General features: G+C 43.2%; 1 protein-coding gene across 1 annotated transcript; it reads right to left on the bottom strand.

Annotated features, from left to right (window-relative positions):
• Positions 1–753: 753 nt before the first annotated feature.
• LOC144763022 (olfactory receptor 2D2-like) lies at positions 754–1,749 on the bottom strand. The gene has a single exon (XM_078648333.1). The coding sequence runs from the start codon at positions 1,747–1,749 to the stop codon at positions 754–756; it is 996 nt and encodes a 331-aa protein (XP_078504459.1).
• Between the last annotated feature and the right edge of the window lie 21,865 nt (positions 1,750–23,614).

The following is a 23,614-nucleotide window of genomic DNA, read 5'->3' as shown; positions in this document are numbered from 1 at the left end:
GAGACCATCTTGAGAGTGTTGTCTCAACCGTAAGGGGCATTTAAATATGTTCTTGATTGCCTAGCTATACCACACTGCAGTTTTACCAGTCCAACATATGGTTCATACTTAGGTGCACGATCTACAAGTGGATACCGACCGAAACAAGAAGAACGGTGACACAGGCCCTCGTCAGCAGCAGACTGGACTACGGCAACGCACTCTATGGAGGAATCCCAGCCAAACTGCTACAACGACTACAACGCATCCAAAACGCCTCCGCCCGACTGATCGTCAACTTCCCCCACCGCAGCCACATCACCCCCACCTGAGAGACCTACCTTGAATCCCCTTCAACAAGAGGGTCACCTTCAAGCTCCTCACCCACGCACACAAAACACACACAGCACTCCACAACGCCGGGTCAGCGTACCTGAAAAGCAGACCCAGCTTCTACACCCCCTCCCGCCAGCTCCACTCCACCAGCCTCGCCCTCGCCACTGTCCCCCGCATCCAACGAATGACATCCGGTGGCAGATCCTTCTCCTACTTTGCCGCCAAGGCCTGTAACACCCTCCATACCCACATACAGCATACCCAATACCTACCTGCCTTCAGAAGACTCCTCACGACGTGGCTCTTCAAGCAGTAGAAGCACCCCCCCTCCCCTCAGCGCTTTGAGACCCTCACGGGTAAGTAGCGTGCTTTACAAGTACTCTGATTGATTGATTGATTGATAGGATCATTGATCAAGTATTGACTCAGCAGAGATTATTAATACTGAAAAAGATTAGTCAGTGTTAGTTTCTGTAAAGCCTTTTTCACATCCCTGTTTCTCAGACTATAGATGATTGGATTTAGAGCTGGGGGGATCACTGTGTAAAACAAAGAGACCATTTTTTCTTGATTGTCCTGTTTTTTAGACACTGGTTTCATGTACATGAAGAGGGCTGGTCCACCCGTCAAGGTGATGACGATCATATGTGAGATACAAGTAGAGAATGCTTTGTATCGACCTTCAGCAGAGCGGATTCCTACAATAGTTATGATGATGCTGATGTAGGAGAAGAGGCAAATGAATATTGGGACCAAAAGGACAACGCCTCCAACAAAAAAAATTACCATCTCTGCGATAAAGCTGTCTGTACATGCTATCTTTACAAGAGCACTGGGTTCACAGAAGAAATGGTCAATGATATTATTGTCACAGAAGGAAACTTGTAGAGTAAAAAATGTATCTAAAACTGCCAACAGGCTGCCACTTACCCAGCAACACGTCGCCAATGTTATACAAACAGGCTTGCTCATGATGAGGTTATAACGCAAAGCAAGAGAGATGGCTACAAAGCGATCATATGCCATGACAGCTAGAAGCAAACATTCTGTACATGCTAGGACCATGAATATGTACATCTGAGCTGCGCATGCAGAGTATTGTATTCTGTTCCTTCCAATGAGTTGCACCAGCATTTTAGGGACAAGTGTGGATGAGTAGAAGAGGTCTATAAATGAGAGGTTGGTCAGGAAGAAGTACATAGCTGTGTGCAGGCAAGGGTCACAGACACAAGCTGTGATGAGGATGATGTTTCCACTGAGCGTGATAATGTATACCACCAAAAATATCACAAAGAGAATAATCTGTACTTTGGGGTTCACAGATAGTCCCAGCAGCAGGAACTCAGTTACTGAGGTTCCGTTCATCTTCTCAATTGAGCTTTCTTGTATTTGCCTGCAAGACAGTAAACAAAAACGATAGTAACATAACATCATGTTTTGAAAGTTGCTTCAAATTCTGATTGGCTGAAAGCATGATAATAAATAGATTTTTTAATGTTAACTGTAGGAATTAATTTGTTATAAATATTAATTAATATTCTGTTAATTATTAATAGTCATTTTTTTGGTAACAGTTTGTGAGTTTATAGGAGAATAGGGTGGGAAGTAATGTAATTTTAATATATTAATTATCATTTTTATGTATTAGTATTTATTTAATTTAGATTGTATAGTGTTGATTGTGGGAATTCATTTATTATTAATTAATTGGCTGTGAATTTTTAATTCATTAATTGGCAATTATGTTAATTGTGTCTTTTTTTAGCAGCGGGTTGTGGGTTAATAGGGGAATTGGGTGGGAAGTAATTGAATTATAATAAATGTATGAATGTTTTGTATTTATTAATATTTAATTAATTTATATGTTATAGTGTTAATTGTGGGAGTTATTTTATTATTACATTTTTATTAAGTGGTTGTTAATTATTAATAATTAATTAAACAATGTGTAATTAATTATGTTAATTGTGTTATTTCTTTAGGAGTTGGTGGTGGGTGGGGGATTTTTTGACCAGGAAATCTTTCAATTGGAGTCGAATCCCGCTACTAGATCTGATAATGAACAAAAATTGTCGACATCTGCTTTATATGGATTACTTAATGAGAGAATGGGGTATGATCTTGCTAGACACTTTGATAAATGGTGAACTAGTGTTCAAGCAGGACAGGGGCTGTGTGAAGACTCTCTGATGCTCAGTCAAACAACATGTATCTCCGCAAGTGCTCAGGTGCAAAGCTTTAAAACCTGGTGTAATCTCTATGTAACCCCGGCACGTATTCCATTGGAGGGGCACTTCAGGGATACACGGTGCACGGTGTAGGCTGACAGGTGCGGATGGCACCCATATGTTTGCCACTTGCCCCATCCTCACGGAAGTATTGCTTAGAATCGAGCAACGAATACAATCTATCATGGGCTACTTAGTGTCTTTGACTCCCCAGGTCATAATGTTGGGGGTTTCCAACCAAGTCATGGTAGAAAGCGATAGGAAATTTGTTTTTGTAGCAATGACTGCATTTCGCTTGTGTGTGGCCACGGCATGGCTCGATCCAGTTCCACCCTCAGAACATGCTTGGTTCAGTAAATTACTATCTAAATATAAATGGGAGATTGCTGTGTATAGAAGAAGAGGGAGGCGGGCAAGGGAAAAAGGGAAAGACTGTGGCAGTCTCTAACTAATTGGCTAAGTAAGGATTAGTATACAACTCAAATGTATGATGAGGTTACTTCTCTTTTCTGTGTCCTCGGTTTTTGTGTTAGTTGAAGGTTGGATCCACCGGGGTGGGGAGTGGGGGAAGAAAACATTAAAAGGGGACATCTGACACAGTTGTCTGTATATTGTATTTTGTGGATCGTTTATATTTCTTTTGTGTTTTGATGTCTCAATAAGGGTGGGGATTAATTTCTTTATAATTAATTATTATTTACTGTGTTAATTAATGCTAAATAATTAGTTGCAATTAAAATATAGCAGTTGTGTAATTAATTTTTGATGTAAGTTGTGGGGGTTATTGTGGTAAAGGGTGGGAAGTAAATTCTTTTAAATTAATTAATACTTTGTTGTTAATTGATGTTAATTTATTAATGTAAAATTAATTATGGAAATTTTGTAATGATTTTTAGGTGTGGGTTGTGGTGTTTATTGGGGTAGAGGGTGGAAAGTAATTTATGTTTAATTAATTAATAATTAGTTGATAATTAATATTAATTTATCAATTGATAACTATTTATGGTAAGGGTTTATTGTTATTTTGTGTGTGTGTTTTATTTATATGGGGTAACATTGGTGAGTAAATTACTTATTATTTGTTTTACATTTTTTTAATTATTAATATTTGTGTAATTGCAAATTTTGTAATACATAATGTTTTTGTTTATGAAAAGTGTCTATAAAAAATAGTTTTTTGTTTTAAATATTTTTGATTTTTTTAAATGTTCTTTTTATGTATTTGTTAGATCATTTTAACCTTCTAATCTGTTTCTATGTTTTATAACATTTAACACTTTTATATATGTTCTATTTTTTAAGATCTTTTGTGTTGTTGTTAATTTGTTTGTTTTTAATTTTGAACTGACTCCAGTGGAAATATAAATTTTTACCCCATCCACTATACAACACTTTCCCTACTGTTGCACAAACTGTAGTGGGAATAGTAATTGTTACCCCTCCGCTATCCAACACTTTCCCTACTGTTGCACCCACTGAAGTGGGATTAGTAATTTTTACCCCTCTGCTATGCAACATTTTCCCTACTGTTACAGACACTGGAGTGGGAATAGTCATTTTTACCCCTCTGTTGTCCAACACTTTCCCTACTGTTGCACTCAATAGAGTGAAAAATATAATTTTAAAGACTGTTAAATATTTTAGTGTTTTAATTTATAATATAATGTTTTTATTAGATTTTATTTTATAAGTGTATGTAAATATGTATTTTTATTTGAAAATGTATATACATTTAAAAAATGATCGAATGCCTTAAAATTAATAGTTTATTGATTTTATATATATATGTATGTATATATATATATATTCACTGAAAAAAACATAGGTTTCCGACATGTTATAGTTAGAATTGAGCATTTAAAAAACTTTAGAAATTCACTGAAAAAACTATAGGTTTTAGGGGTGTTATAGTTAGCTGGACAATTCACTCGTACAAAACCATTGAAAATCCTATAACTTGCGCGCCCGCAATCCACTGCTAATGATGTCACATATTACATAATTCATGACATGGTCAGTGACATCACTGATGACATCAGGATTGACAAGGAATTAATTCACCAACTTAATCCATGCCACAGGGTGTGTTTGAACACATATGAACGCAGGCTCCGCTCCCTCCCTTCACCACTGTGCAAACATACCCTGTGGTGCATTTTAAGTTGGGGGATTAACTCCCCTTGAAGCCTGAGGGTCCCTGGGAGCCAGTTAGCCCACCAGGTACCTCCAGTAAGCGCCACAGAGCTGCGTTGCAGAGAGGAGTAAAAAAGGGGCGTGGCCTCAGAATTCCTCTCTGCAACACAGCCCCCTGGTGCATACTGGAGGTTCCTGGTGGGCTAGTTGGCCCCATGGACCCCCAGTTTTCAAGGGTAATTTGTTCCCCCTTAGCAAATGCGCCAGGGGGCGCGTTAGCAGAGTTCTGAAAAAAAGGGGGCGTGGCCACCGGCGCAATGCCGGTGTTTTTCCTTTTTTTTTGTTTTAAGAAGGGGGCTGTGTAGTCCCCCTTCAGCATAGCTTTTCCACATGGGGAGCACCTAACATGCTGCAATCTGCTTTGCTATTTGGAAGAGAGAGCAGGTTTCCTGCTCTCTCTTCCAAATAGCAAAGCAGTTTGCAATGATAGGGTGGGAGCTGTGAGGCTCCTGCCCAGTCCTTGCAAACCGCAGTGTCCTGGGGTCGGCACCCAGGGACACTGCAGGAGCCGGCCATGGGAGGTGGCGGTCCCCAGAGCCATCAAGGGCTCCAGGAGAGGGGCCGTGTGTCACCCCCTCCCACCATTTGAAAAGCCCTGCGGGTGGTAGTCCGCAGGGCTTGGGGGTCCATAATGGACCCCCAAATTAAAAACTTAGTGCCCTTTTGGGCCCCCCACCTAAACTATTTCATTGCCCCGGGATTTGGCCCCCCGGGGGCCAATAACTAATATAGCATGGGCATCGGCAAGATCCACGCACCCTGTGCGGATTTTGACTATTTAAAAAAAATTTATAATAATTTGGGGCCCCTGGTGGTCCTTGTGGGACCCCCTGAGCAGGCCTAGGGGGTCAGGGTGTTTATACCCTGCCCCCTTTTCGTGTTTTTTGCGTCTTTTATTTAGGTTTCTTGTGCGGAGGCACAAGATGGCAGCCAAAACTTCCTGATTTGGAGTGTTGACAGCCAATTAGCATGCAGCTCGTGATCGGGAGGATGCGCGGATCCTGCGCGGCCAGAGAATATATGTACTTTTAACTGTGATTTTCTCAGGAACTACTGAACATATTTACACCATTTAAGCAAAAAAAGGCACGAGTCTGAACCAAAGACTACCTCTTGCCAATGTTGGTGTAATTCTGTTCAGCAGTTCAGGCTGGAGCCATGATGAATGGTTCCTATGGAAAATTGCATGGGGAAAACACGTTTCGGGACCCCCCTTTTTTCTCGACCCCTACTTTACCAATCAACATCCTGAGACTTGCAGGAAGGAAGCGGACGGGAGCGCCCCACCAGTTTTGAAAATTCTGCGAAGATTCGTCGACCGGTGCCAAAGTTACTCCAAATAGAATGCTCCGGATTTCCTTTGGGAAATAGGTCCTAACTATAACTACATTTTATATATGTATGTTTAAATATTTTTTAAATTAGTTGTATTGTATTATATTTGTTAAAATGTTTTTTAAATCTAAATAATTTTTTAAGTTAATTGTATTATTTAATGTATTTAAAATTAATTTATTTTTAGATAAGAAATCAATATTTTGTACATCTATATTTTTTATATAGATATTTGTTTTTAATGTTTATGTATTTACAATTTTAAATATAGGATGTCGATATTTTTTACATTGATATTTTTGCATCAATATTTGTGTATGGGGATATTTTCGGAATCTTATTTATTTTTTGAGTGCCTTCTGCTTGCTTTTCCCTAATTTTCACTGCTTTCTATCTGCATTATCCCCCGTTTTTTGAGTGCCTTCTCCTTGCTTTTCCCTCATTTTTCACTTCTCCCCCGGCTTTTAGCCCTTTTTTCCGTGTCTTCTCCTTTCTCTTCCCTCGTTTTCCCTGCTTTTCTCACTGTCCTCTGCTTTTTCCCTTGTTTTTTTAAGCTTTCTCCTTGCTTTTCCCCGTTTTATGAGTGCCTTCTCCTCCTTTTCTCTCATTATCTCACCTCTTGCATGCTTTTACCCCTATTTTTGAGAGCATTTTCCCAACTTCTTGCAATTTTTTCACAGCTTTCTATCTGTGCCTTTTCCCCTGTTTTTGAGTGCATTTTCCTTGCTTTTCTCTCCTTTTCACTGCTTTCTCCTAGCTTTCTCCTTGCTTTTTTCCCATTTTCTTAGAGCTTTCTTCTAACATTTGTCTCATTTTCACTCATTTTCATTTGCCATTTCCCCATTTTTTTAATGTCTTGTCCCAGCTTTTTCCTTGTTTCCTACTTCCTTCTCCTAATTGTTCCCTGTTTTTGAGAGCCTTCTGCTTGTTTTTCCCTCATTGCTTCCTCTTGACTTTTTCCCCTGTTTTTTTTTTCATAGTTAAGGTTTCCCAGGTGTTCCCCCTACCACAGCTTGTGTTTCTTCGTGGGACAGTATACTTTCCACCCCCGTGGGGAGTCCATAGTTTCGCATCTGGGGGCGCATATTTTGGTAAATTTCCTCAGGCATTTATGGACCTTATATATCACCATCTCAGCTATCATGCACATGTCCATTCCCCCTCTCAACTCTTGTAGTGTGGGTGGTTCCGGTGGCCCCAAAGCTGCACCATGTCTTGCTTAACCACTAAGATGCCTACGTTTGAAAAAACTAGTTTGGCTCTAGGGCATTCTATTTCTGCATTCCCAATCCCACATATTTGGGTATATAGTTATTGGCTGCCCCTGGATCTCACTAAGTTTCGTCGTTAGTGTATTCCAATACTTATGAATTATAGGGCATTCCCAAAGTATGTGCAGAAAGGTCCCCTTTTCCATGCTGTAATGAAGGCATTCAGGTGTTTCTGTTCTCCCAATGTTGCGTAGGCGGACTCTGTCATAGTACGCCCTGTGAAGTTTTGAATTGTATTAAGGGGAGGCGTTATTAGATGGCAAAGCGGTAGCGTTTGGATCAGAAAGCAACCTTTTTGTAAATATGTTTAATAGTTTGTGAGAAATTAGAAAAAATAAAAGTTTTGATATCTGGGCAGAGCCTAAGTCCCGTGCACGAGCTTCACTTTGATTGGCTGCAACACTCCAAACCAGGAAGTGTTGGCAGCCGACTCAGTAGAAGCAAGTCACCAGAAAACAGAGAAAAAAAGGTATAAACCAAGAGAAGGGAGTAGGGTAGACACACCCTGACGCCCTAGGCATACTTAGAGGGTCTCAGAAGTACCCCCAGGGCCAAAGAAAGCATTTTAATTTTAAAAAAACTGCGCAATTCGCTCCGGGATTGAGGGTTCACATGTTTTATTTTATTGAGACCCCTGGGTGGGCTAGGTCTCAGGGGATTTTTTTTTTTAAATAGCGGGGGCTCGCCTGGGCTGTGGGGGTCCGCTGGGGTCCTCGCAGTCCTGGGGCTTTACTCATGTTGGTTGGGGTGTTACGCGTCCCCTCTCCTGGAGCCCTCTATGTGCTTATACCTTTGGCGTTGTTTGATAAATGTTTACGAGCTTTTCCAAAAAGTTTCTCTTTTTTTGATCAGTTTCTATCTTGAAAGTTTAGGGGTGATTGGCCAAGGGGAGGGGACTGAGAAAAAAGGGGGATCTCAAAACGTGTTTTCTCAATACATTTTTCATAGGAAACTTCAGACAAGGCTACAGGTGAAACTGCTGAACTGAATTACGGCAATTTGGCTGGGAGTAAGGTCTTGGTCCAGAAAGCGCGCTTTTGTTGAAATGGCGTTCAGTAGTATTTGAGATTTTAAAGGAAAAAAATATATACATATCTGGTCGGAGCCTAAATCCTGAGCCCGAGCTTGCCTCCGATTGGCTGCTAACACTTCAAAGCAGGAAGTGTTAGCAGCCATCTTGTGCCACACATCGAGTGAAAATATTTAAAAAAAGAAAGGTCCCAGTGGCAATTCAATATACGAGAGCTCTGAGTAATGATGATATGGACGCAGCGAAGGTTTGAGAGTTATTAGCAATAAAGGAGAAACAGGTGAGCACCAGGCAGCACAACTTTCACTCCTAGACATCAGTAGGAAGATAACCCTTTCACGCTCCATCTGCCCAACATCACCACTTTGCAGCTATGCCTTTAGAAGTCAGTCCGTCGGCCCACAGCTCTCTACCTATGCGAGCTAGTACGCTGCTGTGCCTCTACTTCTGCGAGCTACTACGCTGCTGTTCCTTTGGGAGTGGATGGCTCATAGTTCTGCCTCTGAGAGTCAAGCCCACAGGCTGCAGTTGTCCCTCTATGAGCCTGGGTGCAAATTGTTCAAAAGTCACACTATATGACCATTGAAAAGCCATTTTGTGATTCAGACCGTCAGCTGGTATCTGTCCGAGGCATTTCTGAAAACATACCGGAGCTCTGTCTGTGAAAGATATCCCTTTCACGCTGCATCTCCCGACATTAGCAGGTAACGGACCCTCTTCCCACATCACCAGCATACCCCCAACAACCTTCTTGGGCCTGCAAGTGTCCCTCTGTGAACCATTAATAAGAAGGTGCTTGTGAGTTTGGACAAATAAGAATCTTACTCATGTATTTATTTACAAATAAAACATTTTATTAAAACAAAACAACAACAAATAAAACTATGTACAGCCACGGCGTGTCATTGCGGGACCATTTGTGGATCATAGACTGCAAGACTAAAAAAAGAATTATAAGATGTTGCGTCATGCGTCCAGCAAAGGAGAAAGAGGAAGAAAGAAAGAAAGAGTGAGAGAGAGGGAGAAAGAAAGAAAGAAAGAAGGAAAGAAAGAAAGAAGGAAAGAAAGGGTGAGAGAGAGAGGAAGACAGAGAAAGGGAGAAAGAGAAAAAGAGTGAGATACAAGTAAGAGAGTGAGAGAGGGAGAAAGAAAGAAACAGTGTGACAGAGAGAGAGGAAGAGAGAGAGAAAGAGTGAGAGAGAAAGAGAGAGAGAGAAAGAGTGAGCGAGGAAGATAGAAAGAGTGAGAAAGAAGAAGACAGAAAAAGAGAGAAGGATTGAGAAAGAGAGAGGAAGACAAATAGAGGAAAAGTGAGAGAGAAAGAGAGAAAGAGTAAGATACAAGGAAGAGAGAAACAGTGTGAGAGAGAGGAAGAGAGAGAGAGATAAAGAGTGAGAGAGAGGAATAGAGAGAGAAAAAGTGAGAGAGAGGAAGAGAGAAAGAAAGAATGAGAGAGAGAGGAAAAGACAAAGAAAGAGAGAACGTGTGAGAGAGAGAAAGGAAGAAATGGAGAGTGAGTGGGAGTGTTGACACTGGAGAAAGTCTTTGCAGCTCAACTTTGGGTCACTGGTGTGTCTCCAACCACGTGCCGGGACATAGTGTACCCTCAAATTTAGTGATCTGAAAGATAGTATAGTATTAGTAATTTTAGAGTACATACAACTGCACACGCATAATTCTCTGTTTCGCTAATGCGCACTCAGGGTGATGCACCCCATCCACTCTCACTGCTCAGAGGTGTCTGTGCGCTCCTTTGTGCCCAGGCTGCTGCACACTATCCACTCCTACTGCCCGGAGGTGACTGCCCGCTGCTGCGGAAAGAAGTCTCTCTGCTAACCTTCTACCACCAGCGTGTGTGTAAGAGGATCCACCACATGCTGAAGCAACGTTCACAGGCATTGACGATGACCATGCATCATCGCAGGTTCTACGCACGTTGAGCTCTGGTGGTGTTGGCCGGGAGAGAGGAAGCAAGAGAGAGAAAGAAAGAGTCAGAGGAAGATGGAGAGAAAAAGAAAGAAAGAGTCAGAAGAAGACAGAAAAATAGAGAAACAGTGAAAGTGAGAGGAAGAGTGAGAGAAAAAGAATGAAAGAGTGAGAGGACAACAGAGAGAAAGAGTGAGAAAGACGAATAGAGAGAGAAACAGTGAGAGAGAGGAAGAGAGGGAAAGAGTGTCAGAAAGAGGAACAGAGAAACAGAGGAAGAGAGAGAGAGAAAGAGAGAGAGAGAGGATGAGAGAAAGAGACAAACTGTGTAAAAGGAAGAGGGAGAGAGAAAGAGTGTTAGGGAAAGACATGAATAGATGAGAAGTGACAATGAATGCCCACACTGTGAACAAAACCCACACATTTCACCTTTACGCCACCGCTGTGTCTCCAACCACGTGCCTGGACATAGTGGAGCCCTCAAGCTCCCACTTGTGAAACATATCATAGAATTGGTAATGGCAGAGTATATATGACTGTGCACGCCTAAATCGCTGTGCCGTCTTTTTGCATCCATACTGCTGTACCCCATCCACTTCCGCTGCCCATAGGTATCTGCCCGCCGCTGCGCACCCAGGCCGCACTGCTCACCTTTTTGTGGACAGAGCACCCTTCACATCATGCAGCTCTGCTCTGCAAGCCAACAAGTCTTACATTTGGTACTGAGGCTTGATATCGGCATGGCAGAGGACATACTAGTGCACCTATCATCATCGCAGGTTGTACACCCACTCAGTCCTTGCAGTGCTCCTAGCTCAGTGATAAGTGAGGCCGTGGCGGTAGGCCCTCGCTGTTGGGCTCAGGCCTACACTGCTGTGCATCAGGAACACAAAACATGAGGTGTCTGGACCACCGGGATGGGACATCATTGTGGCGGTGTAACTGTGCTGGCCGCAGTGCATGCGGTGCGAGCAACTCTAAAATGGCATAGAGCATGTGCGCCCAGTCTTTTTTATTAGTAGGGTCATGTTTCCTGTGACGCCTCTGCTGGATGGATGTGGTGTGTGTTTATACCATCAGTGAGGGAGTGGATGTGGCATCAGTGTTGCCAGATTGGGCTAGATCATGCACAATTGAGCTATATTTTTCTCGGTTGTGCAGTAATATTTTGGTTTGTGCTAGTTGCCAGATTATAAATATATATACAATGCTCCAGTAGTATGTTAAAGCGCTTTATTAGATAAAGATTTACTTGGCAGCCTGTTGCAACATCAATTCCAATGCATTCACCGCCTACTTGATACTGTCCCTGCCCCTCCTTCCTTAAAGTACCAATGTTGGGTTACTTTGGTCTACTTTTTGGTTGGCTTCAATGCTTAAAAAATCTGTCAACACTGTGTGGCATACTAACAACTACACCTTTGAGCAGCAGATCACTACAATGAAAATCTGAGCCATGTAGCATTGTTGTCCTTCTCTGTAAGTGTACGTGGAGTGGCTAGCCTGGCGTGTGCCAGTCCAGCGTGAGGCTGTAGAAAATGACTCCGGAGCTATGGGCGTGGCTCTGTCATGAGCTCTATTAGGAATTAACTGATGCGGCCATGCGGTTGTTCTTGTTGTAGTGCTGCCGTCACCCAAATTGCAAAAGCCAAAGTGTCACTCTGTGAGCCAAGTCCCACAACATGGCCAACATGGAAGGTAGGGGGAATCACTGACCCTACATTCATCCATAGTTTCACACAAGAAAGATGGTGGATGACACATCTGTGTGGATATGAATGTTTATTGCGCATTCAGTGGAGTGTTGCAGCTGTAGCAATACAGAGATATGGAAAGTTGAAGTTTCAGTTTTTGACACATGGAGGGCAGCCAATTAGAGACCAGCTTGTTGTCGAATTTAGGCTGCGCCAACATATGTACTTATACAATCACTCCGCCAATCCCCACGCACTTATAAATTCACTATACACTCTCCTTGCAGTACTCTAATGATCCAGTCTCTACAAAACTAAAGTTTTCCCCCACTGTCAAAGGTATGATGGTTGGATACGCTGTCCAGAGCACTATGTAAGGTGGTAGGGCCCAGGGGTAGCATGTACATAAATAATGAACACACCGACACAAATAGATACTGGAACTGGGTACCGGCACCTGCGCTCGACTCCCTTTTATTACCAGGGTCACATGTCCAGTGACGTCTGTGCTGGATGCCTGTGGGGTAATTGTAAGCCAATCCTCCGGGAAAGGTTGGTGCTGGCAACAAGTACAACAGTAATCATTAGATCAGACACAGAGATTCAATCATAAAGGGTCAATGATTTGTGCTGCACTAAGGTATAGGCACCAGATGTCAAATAATACAGAAAAGATTCTATCTTAAAGGGTTCATGACTTGTGGTACACTGAGGTAGGACAGCAGATGTGAAATTATACACAAAATATTGTATCAAAAAGGGTCCATGATTTTTGCTGCACTGAGATAGGAGTATTTAACACCACACTGAAGGGAGCACCATGTTCTTGCATTTGATGGGCTGAGATACGATATTAAAAATTTGTAAACTTGTAACTAATAGATACATCTCCCAGAGTGCATTTGTCTGGACTGGGACATGAGGTTGCATCACAATTGGATAATCCTTCTGGCCACGCTCCCCTCCTTTCAGGTTGTTGCTTGCCTCCCGCGGTAAAAGAGCAATGGCGTTTTAGAGCGAAGAAGGCATTGCAGTGATGGAGGAAACAACCTTTTGACTACGCTAAGTGTAAGCTTCGGAAAATGTTATTTTGATAGAATCCACCGAACCTACCGCGCAAACTAAAACCGCGTATCTCCTTTCAGGAAACACAGGTTTCTACGGAAGGCTGGAACCGATTTAAACAGCGCGTCATCTAGGAAGACTGAGCACTAAGGTAAACGCCGGTCACAATGTATCTGCATATAGATACAATGCAGGTCCAGGTTAAGAAGGAAATAGTAAATCTCCCGTTTTCTCTATAGTGACGAAGAATCATCAATGCGATTTTTATGAAAAGCAAAGAGGCTTGGCAGCTTAATCATGACAACTTCACTAGCAGGTACTGATTTTATACATTTTACCGATGCAACTAAAATGGTAGAACGTCAATGTCCTTATATAAACAAACACCTTTATATTAATTGCAGCATTCGGCGGCCATAATACAATAAAAGACGCACTTACTTATAGCCTGGACCCAGAAAACTGCAATAAGGTAGGCAACCACTAGGATAAAAATATGAGTGACATTGTAAATACGCCCCAGGCCATCAATAAAATATCTCTTTCACTGTTTCAGCAAAGCTGTGAACAGAAGAAGTGTGGATTATTTTTTGATACGACATTGAGATTAGTGTGAAGGCCTTGACCACACTACTTCAGGTACTTTAAAAAAAAACATGAAGCATATAAAGGATAACTCATGTGATAATTTAACAGGAAGGGAGACGATATTAAACAAGTGTTTTTTATTCTACAACTTCTATTTTAGATCAAAAAGAAAAAAGCCCTGATGAGAGTTCTGTGAAGAACTTAACAAAATTCGAAACGTGTCGGCACTTGGTTTATTTCCACTCTAAACTAAGGGATAAAACACCCTTTATGCCCATATCATAGTGTCCATTGTAGTCCCTAAACAAAAACACTTTATCACTCAATCAATCAATCAGAGTACTTGTAGAGTGTGCAACTTACCGGTGAGGGTCTCAAGGCTCTGAGAGGAGAGGGGTGCTGCTACTGCTTGAAGAGCCAGGTCTTGAGGAGTCTTCTGAAGGCGAGTAGGTCTTTGGTCTGCAGTATGTGGGTAGGGAGGGTGTTCCATGTCTTGGTGGCAAGGTAGGAGAAGGATCTGCCGCCAAAGGTCATTCATTGGATGCAGGGGACAGCGGGGTGGGCAACGCTGGTGGAGCAGAGCTGCGGGTGGGGGTGTAGAGGATGAGTCTGCTGTTCAGGTAGGATGGTCCGGCGTTGTGGAGTGCTTTGTGTGCGTGGGTGAGGAGCTTGAAGGTGATCTTCTTGTCAACGGGGACAGTGTAGGTCTCCCAGGTGGCAGGTGATATGTGGCTGTGGAGGGGGACGTTGGCGATCAGTCGGGCGGAGGCGTTTTGGATGCGTTGTAGTTGCCGTATGTGTTTGGCTGGGATTCTTGCATAGAGTGCGTTGCCGTAGTCCAGTCTGCTGCTGACGAGGGCCTGTGTCACCGTTCTTCTTGTTTCGTTCGGGATCCACTTGTAGATCCTGCGGAGCATGCGGAGTGTGTTGTAGCAGGAGGAGGAGACAGCGTTGACCTGCTTTGAAATGGAGAGGGAGGAGTCGAGGATGAATGATAGGTTGCGTGCATGGTCGGTGGGTTTTGGTGCTTTTCCCAGTGTGGTCGGCCACCAGGAGTCGTCCCAGGCTGAGGGGGTGGGTCCAAGGATAAGTACCTCCGTCTTGTCCGAGTTCAGCTTCAGACGGCTGCTCCTCATCCAGTCAGCGACGGCCTTGATTCCCTCGTGGAGGTTGGTTTTGGTGGTGTGTGGGTCCTTGGTGAGGGAGAGGATGAGCTGGGTGTTGTTGGCGTAGCAGATGATTTTGAGGTTGTGCTGGTGGGCCACTTGTGCGAGGGGGGCCATGTAGACAATGAACAGCGTCAGGCTGAAGGATAAGCACTGGGGGCCACCACAGATGATGTCAGTGGCTTTGGATCGGAAGGGTGGGAGGCGGACGCTCTGGGTTCTGCGGAGAGGAAGTACGTGGTCCAGTCAAGGGCCTTCTCTTGGATTCCAGCTTCTAGGAGGCGTGTCTTTAGAGTGCGATGGCAGACCGCGTCGAAGGCGGCGGACAGGTCCAGGAGTATGAGGGCTGATGTTTCGCCGTTGTCTAGTTGGTGCCTAATGTCGTCTGTGGCGGCAGTGAGGGCTGTCTCGGTGCTGTGATTTCGTCTGAATCCAGACTGGGACGGGTCCAGGATGTTGTTGTCTTCCAGGTGGCGGGCCAATTGCCTGTTGACGATTTTCTCGATGACCTTTGCCGGGAACGGGAGCAGGAGATGGACTGAAAGTTCCCAGTGCGCCCAGCTTTCCGGGAATGTCGCTGTTTCGAAGGAGACGTTGATGACCTTCCGTAGTTGGGGTGCGATGGCTGTGTATGCTTTGTTGAATATGTGGTGTGGGCACGGGTCTGACGGAGATCCTGAGTGGATGGAGTTCATGACCTTGTGTGTCTCGTCGTCGTTGACGTTGGACCAGGAGGTCAGGCGGATGGCGCTGGCGGCGTTCACAGCTGTCGTGGATGTTGGTGATCTTGCGGTGGAAGAAGCTGGCTAGTGAGTCGCACAGTTCTTGTGAGGGCGAGATGTCGTTGGCGCTGGGGTTGGAGAGTTTCTTTACGATGCTGAAGAGCTCTTTGCTGTTGTGTGCATTGTTATCCAAGCGGTCGTTGAAGGAGGATCTCTTGGCTAATCTGGTGAGGTGGTGATGTCTGCGGGTGGCATGCTTGAGGGCTGCCTGGTTGTCTGGTGTGCGTTTGTGGAGCCATATTTTCTCCAGTTTCCGGCATGCGTGTTTTGAGATCTGGAGCTCGTAGGTGAACCAGGAGGCTCTCTTGCTGGCGTGACTGTGGGCTGGTTTCTTGAGCAGGGAGTGGGTGTTGGCGCAGTTGTCGATCCACTGTCTAAGGTTGGGGGTGCGGTGTCTGGGTTGATGGGGTCCGTGGGTGGGTTCTGGGCAAGGGTGGTGGTCAGCTGGTCTTCGGTGACTTTGCTCCAGCAGCGGCGAGGCAGCTGTTGGGTGCGGTGGTGCTTGGTTGATTTCTTGAAGGTAAAATGGATGCAGCGGTGGTCGGTCCAGTGGAGTTCGGTGGTGTGGACATTCAAGAATAGGGCAATATGATGTAAAGTAGTTGTTTCATTGTTTCATTGTAATCTATTTCTTTCACAAAGTATTTGATTACAAAATTGTCTATTTAAAATGTCTTGTGAGGTTGTTTGTTGAAAACGTACTATTTTTTTAAATATTTTTTCATTTGTGTAAATATTGTATGATATGTTTTTGTAATATGAAAACTGAAAGACATTGTTTTCATTTCTCTATGTGATTGAAAATTAAAGAAATATTAAGTGAAAAGGTTTGAATAAGGGAACCAGGATAAACATAAGTTGTATACTTTTGTCTTAAGAGCTTAAATAATTTAAGCTTCTGAAAATCTAGAGATTTAGGCACATTTCCCAGTTGTATATGCACTGAGATAGTGGCATCAGAAGCATTTAGCGTCTGCATTTTTAGTTCCTTCCTCTTCACAAAGTTCGAGGACATAGAGTACAATTCACTTGGTAATAAATAAATCATGTCTCAATTTAAATTGTGAGCTCTGCTGACCGCAGTGAATGTGTATGGAACAAAAGATGAAACATTTATGGAATACACTGAGGAAAATGTGGTTCTTCTGAGTACAGCTGTAAAGTACGGTATTCTGAAGCTAGAATCTGAACTGGTTGTTCATTATATCGCCCACCTTTTCCAATAGAGAAGAGCTATGGAAAACAATGAGCTTCCAAACTTGTTTCCCACATACTCATTGGAGTTCCTTTTGTTTTTTTCATCCTGGACAATTCAATAGTATCTCCTATCAGTTCTTTGGAATGTAGAGGGTGTATAGTATAATGTTCATACGTTTCTTATTTTCTTGATTTGTCCATTTTTTCTATTTGTCCAATTGAAATATGTGTTTCATCTTCTACATTTACAATTGTATAGTAAATATTGTTTTGCACCAGATACAATGTAGCCTTTTGGACTTTCGTGACATGTACTAACTCTTGCCATATTTTCCGACCCTTTGCGTGTACACCATTAACAAACATATTGAGTATCCTCTCTTTCTACACCAACAAGTTCAACATTTTTCTTCAAATCTAAAGTTAAAACACCACTCTTCCTTTTAAACCTCTTTGTAGATGTGTTGGAGGCAGCTTTCCTGTTTTAGGCTGCATACGAATTATAGCCTGAAAATGGTGCATAGATTGTATAAGGATTGCCCCATATGTATTTAAATCTCTAAGTTTAGGAGGTATAGCAACTAACTCTAAGTCCTTATGGACAACTTTAGCTTGCATTTTGTTTTCTTCTAATTTATTGTAACAATATTAACAAATGCATTGTACAGTAGGTAACTCAAAATGACCTTCCACAAACAGATAAGCAGCAAATTCTTCCTATTTATCATTGTTTTCCTTTTCACTTTTTAAAAACATATCTACATTCCTAGTTTGAATTTTAGAGTGAGTATGTCGAAAACAAATACAAACATAGTTGGGATTTTCACGAGAAACTACTTCTTTTTCAAACTTCACATCAGTACTATCTTACATCTCTTCTTCAACATGTACAGTTATCAAACTCTTATTTTCTGTACACTCCTCTTGACTAGCAAAGAAAAGTAACTCTATATCATCACAAATTTGTTTTATATCCAACACTGACGAATGCAAAAGAGCTGTACTAATTTAATTTAGACATAATGCAGGAGTTTCACATAGTATCATCTTAAAACTAACTTTTGCATTTCGAAATGATGTACTGCTAACGTTGATAAATGATGAAAATGACTTTGACAGACTTTCCTAGAAAGACAAGCCAGAGAATGACCTTGCAACCCTGTATTTTTTCTCACTTTGAAAAGATCTAGTTCTTTAATATCTTAATGTTCAGTTTCACAGTTTTTTCCCATATTGTCCTAAGAAATTTAGTAAAATATCAATAGATTGTTGACGTATACTACAAATACTACTACAATCCCATGTAAACACTGGAGCCTGGGTACGTCTCCCTTGAACTTCTTCAGCTATTACTTGTTCAACATTTCTAGGAACTATCTTTTCTTTTTCAATTGGAGAGACATTTTTCACTTCATATGAACAACCACAGGTTTGAATTGCGTGCAGTAATATATTTTGTTGAAAATAACAAAATATTGTATCATAAAGGGTCCATGAGTTGTGCTGCACTAAGTTAGTGGCTCCTGAGGCACTCAGTGTTTGTGCACCCTGCGATGATGCTATAATTGATACACAAAAAGTTCTTGAAGCAAGGTTACTAAAAGGATATTATGTAGGTTTTAGGGACATTGTAGTTAGTTGCCTACTCCACTCTGTAATTACTGACTGAAAATTCAATTTTAATTGTGAGCCCTGATGTCCACAGTGTAGATAGGAGGCAGCAGTGAACAAGGACCCACAGCCATTTGGCGTTGAGTAGAGCTGCACAGTATTTGCAATTCAGCGTGTGTGCAACCAGCGATGATAAGTGGTGCACTGAGTTAGTGGCACCTGAAGCACTCAGCGTGTGCGCAACCTGCGATGACGTGTGGTCCCGGCGGGCCGTACTGGGATCATTGTGTTTTGTCTATTGAATTCTGCCTTAAGAAGGCCATGTGGCAAGGACTTATGGTGCAGTGAGTTAGTGGCACCTCAAGCACTCAGCATGTGGGCACCCTGCAATGATGCATGGTCCGGGCAGGCCTCAGTGGGAGCAATGTCTTTTGTCTCATGAATTCTGCCTTAAAAAGGCCATGTGGCACTGACTTATGGTGCAGTGAGTTAGTGGCACCTCAAGCACTCAGCGTGTGTACACCTTGCGATGATGCATGGTCCAGACTGGCGGCACTGGCAGAAATGTCTTTTGTCTAATTAATTCTGCCTTAATAGGGCCATGTGGTGCTGACTTCTGGTGCACTGAGTTAGTGGTACCTTTAGCGTTCAGCATATACATACCCTGCTTTGATGCGTGGTCTGGGGGGGGCCACACTGGGAGCAATGTCTGTTGAATTCTGCCTTAATAAGGCCACGTAGCGATGACTTATGGTGCACTGAGTGGCACCTGAAGCACTCAGCGTGCGTGCACCCTTCGATGATGCGTGGTCCAGATGGGCCGCACTGGAAGCAATGTATTTTGTCTATTGAATTATGCTTTTATAAGGCCATGAGGTGCTGGCTTCTGGTGCACTGAGTTAATAGTACCTTTGACGCTCAGCTTCTACGTACCCTGCGATGATGCGTGGTCCGGGGGGCCACACTGGGAGCAATGTCTGTTGAATTCTGCCTTAAAAAGGCCATGTAGCGATGACTTATGGTGCACTAAGTTAGTGGCACCTGAAGCACTGAGCATGTGTGCACCCAGCGAGGATGCGTGGTCCGGGGGGCCGCACTGGGAGCAATGTGTCTTGCGTACTGGACTGCCCAGCTGTCCGCAGTGTATATCGAAGGCTGTAGTCTGTACAGACATAAGTCTGCGGTGCTGTGTCGCTCGTCCTGCACATGGACATGTCCGAGACACCCCGTTCCCCTTGCTGGATAGGCACACCCCTGCGCTGACCTGTGTAGGCCAGACTAGCACACACCGCTTGTGCATGCAGGAAGATGTGTGCATAGCTACATGCCCAGGGTCACTGCCAGTGCTGAGGTGACATGGTAACGTCTGCTGAAGACAGCACACTGTGATGTTGCAGGGCCTGTGCCCATCGTGCTAGCACAATGACCAGATGGACACACTTGCTCAGATGCAGGTTCGGGGGCGTTGGTGTCCTGGGTTGTTGTGATGAGTGTTGAGGCCCTCATGGGCATCCCTGTATCATGCTCATTGACTCTGTGGCAGCTGTAGGTGTTCCGGTGTGGCTCTTGGCTGTATTCCCTTTCATGCTGCAGGTAGTCGCCCTTCTTAACACCAGCAGAAAGCAGGTGTAAAATCCCTGGTGCTAACGTGGCTTTTCGCATTGCAGTTGTGAAAGTTGTGATGTGATTCTTTCGTGTACAGAACAATAAGAGAAGTGAGCAGTGTATCCCGTCAAGATCCAGCACCTGACTCACTATTTCCAATCAATATAAATACAATGAGTTTTCTTCTTTGATTTTGTGTGTGCACTGTAAGTGCACTCACTACCATAGTGCAATTCAAAACAGGCTTTTAGGGGCAGATTTACAAGCCCCTTGCACCATTTTTGCATAATTTTTTACATGGGGAAAATGACGCAAAAGTGTTGCAAGGGGCTTGTAAATCTGCCCCTATCTATTTCGAATAAGTCGCAAAGGTGCACCTCCTATCTTTTTGCAGAGGAAACAGCTACTCTGCATTTCATTATCAGCACTTTAATCCAACTAAAGTTGAGATAAATCTAACACAGTATTCAGAAGCTGGTGCACACTGCAGACATCACCTGTATTCCCGCAATACCTGTCCCAAAATTTCACACCATGGTGGACACCACCAAATAACAGCAATAAGAACGAGAAAGAATCACACAGCAGTTAAACTTTATTGATTTTTTTTCAAACTTTATTTTTTCATAAAGTTATATATAAAGGATAAACTAATAAATTAAATTAAACAAAAAGAACAGAAACGAACAAGGTGGGCCACTCCTGTGGGGACCATGAATGTCGACAACACAGCCTGGACAATAAAGCACAAAATAGGGACTTGTGCAATGTTATGTTATATAGTTTTCTAACGTGCACAAATACTTCAAGGAGTGCCCCGGCACGAGCACAGAGTAGCTCACCATGCTAGACAAAAAGATCTTTTTTTAAACCACAGGATCTTCAGTGTTACGAAGCACTAGCAGAAGGGCATTCCAGGTCTGGGCCGCCATAACGGCGAGAGAACAACCACAAAGCCTGTGCCGATAAAAACAGGGAACATTTACCAGGACTGAAGAGTGGAGTGGAAGAGCGAAATAGTCTCCCTGGCACATAAAAAGAAAAACGTTTCTGCAGATAAGTTGGCCCAAGGCCATGCAGAGCACGATGGGCAATGGTAATTAAAATTTCACCTGAGCAGCCATAGGAAACCAATGAAGAGAGCGAAGACAACTTCACACACTACTTCTTGCAGGGATCTCTAACAAGAGCCAAGCAACCGCATTTTGCACTACTTGGAGTTTATTAAGGGAGTATGCCGGAATCCCCACATAAAGAGCTTTAGCATAATCCAGGTGGGAAAGAACGAGCGTGAGGACTACTGTCTCTTTCGCCGCCCATGGGAGAAGTGGAAGAAATCTTCTCAAAATTTTGAGGAGGCCAAAACAGCACCCTGATAGTCTCTTAACTTGAGTGGCAAAAGATAAATTATCCTCAAACCAAACTCCCAAATTCTTAGCTGTGCTACTGCTTGAAGATGGTGGCAAGAACTCAGGGGGCCAGATCAAATCTCTAAAACCAGTGGGAAAATTACCATTCAAGAGCATCTCCGATTTGTCTTCATTACATTTTAATTGGGCACTGGCAAGCCAATTAAATACCAAAGACAGGAAGAATTGATCAGCTGCTACAGAATCCTTATCCTTTTTCCAGGTGATAAGTAGCTGGGTATCGACCGCATAGGCGATCACCTTAGCCCCCAGAGCCTCAGCCAGTATGACTAAAGGAGTAAAATAGATATTAAACAAGAGGGGGCTAAGGGATCACCCCTGTGGGACCACAGTAGAACCTAGCAGCAGGGGAGACGCTGCCAGTGGTAGCCGGAATTGTTGCACCCGACCCTCCAGACAGGACCTAATCCAGCCCCAGGCCGACCCTGAAAAACCAATCTCCGTGAGTCGGTCAAGCAACAAAGATTGAGGAACCGTGTCAAAAGCAGCGGACAGGTTGAGCAACACAAAGGCTACTCTCCTGCCGGTATCACGACACTCTCAAATGGCTTCAGACACTTCCACCAAAACCAGCTTGGTACTGTGAGAGAACCGGAAGCCTGACTGAGCTGGGTGCAAGATGTCCACGCTCGCCACAAACTCAGTCAGCTGCCTATTCACTACCTTCTCACAGACCTTGACAAGACACCCGCTATGCACTGCTGATGACGTCGCATATTACATCACTCATGACATGGTCAGTGACACCAGTCATGACATCTCATATGACATCACTGATGACATCACTGATGACATCATCCACGTGATGATCTGATGCACCTCCTCACACCTTAATCTAACCTTTGATACACCCGCTCTAAAATACGGAGTACTATTTTTTAAACCATACACACAACAATGCCAGATACTACATACCACCTACTATTTCCTAGGTCTACACACACATTAAGTCACTTATACATGCAATTACTCATAAATACAGTACTATAAATGCACTCATACACCTATACATACAGTCACACTCTGCCACTCATCCATAGAGTAACTCACACTCCTAGTCAGTGATGTAAAGAATCAATGACATACCCATTTACTCATGTATACAGTTATATACACCAACTCAGTTATTTGTACACATACCACATCAACTATTTATGCAGGTACTAGCACATACTTACTGTCTTATACAATCACTGATACAAGCAGACAAACATTTATACACCCACTCTTCAAATACATTACTCTCATGTATAGTCATTTATATACTCCAACACTCACATATACTGCCTTACAACATATGTAGTTACTCACACATATACCACTGAGACATTCACTCACCACACACCCACACACACACTAACTCACCCTTACAGCCCTCCCCAGATACACTTTTGAATCCATACAACGAGTGAATCACCCACCCAGACATCTATGCACACAGTCACACCCCCCCCACCAAGATGCACTGACACTCAGGCACCCATACAGATACTCAGACAACAACTCAATAACACATATAGACACTCATGTAGCTATTCACCAACACATGCAGCTGCTTACACACCAACTCAGAAACTAATACAGATTTTCACACAGATTAGTCACTAACCCTTGCATTCAGTAAGACATGTTCAATCACTCACTTATACAGTCAGTCTCACACCTACTAAATAATCCCTTCAGGCACTTGTAAATCCACTCATTCTTCAATACACCGTGGCATAGATATATATGAAAATACTTAAACTTTACGGAAACACACGTTCACTGGATGATATCATCGTGATGTCATCAGAGATTTCATTTAAGATGTCATCAATGATGTCATGAGTGATGTCACTGACCATGTCATGAGTGATGTAATATGTGACGTCATCAGCAGTGCATTGCGGGCGGGCAAGTTATAGTTCTATTTTCAAAAAAATGTATATTCAAAGTTAGGAGGGCCCAGTGGCCCTCTTCCCAGCCACAGAATTAATATTATATTTAGCCCCTGGCAGGTAGCCCCCAGAGCTTCGAGGGGCCACGTGGCCTCCAGCATTTCTGTTATGTTTAGCCATGACTGTGGGAGGGCAAGACAGACCTGCCACATTTTTGTAAATCTTGCCCAGGGGAGGTGGCGGGCCCCAGGTCATGGGGTTGCCACCAGAGCCACCCACGCATAAATGATTTAACATG

Source organism: Lissotriton helveticus, chromosome 6 (genome assembly GCF_964261635.1).
Source record: "Lissotriton helveticus chromosome 6, aLisHel1.1, whole genome shotgun sequence".
NCBI classification, from domain to species: Eukaryota; Metazoa; Chordata; class Amphibia; order Caudata; family Salamandridae; genus Lissotriton; species Lissotriton helveticus.
This window is presented reverse-complemented; position numbering and strand designations above follow the sequence as displayed.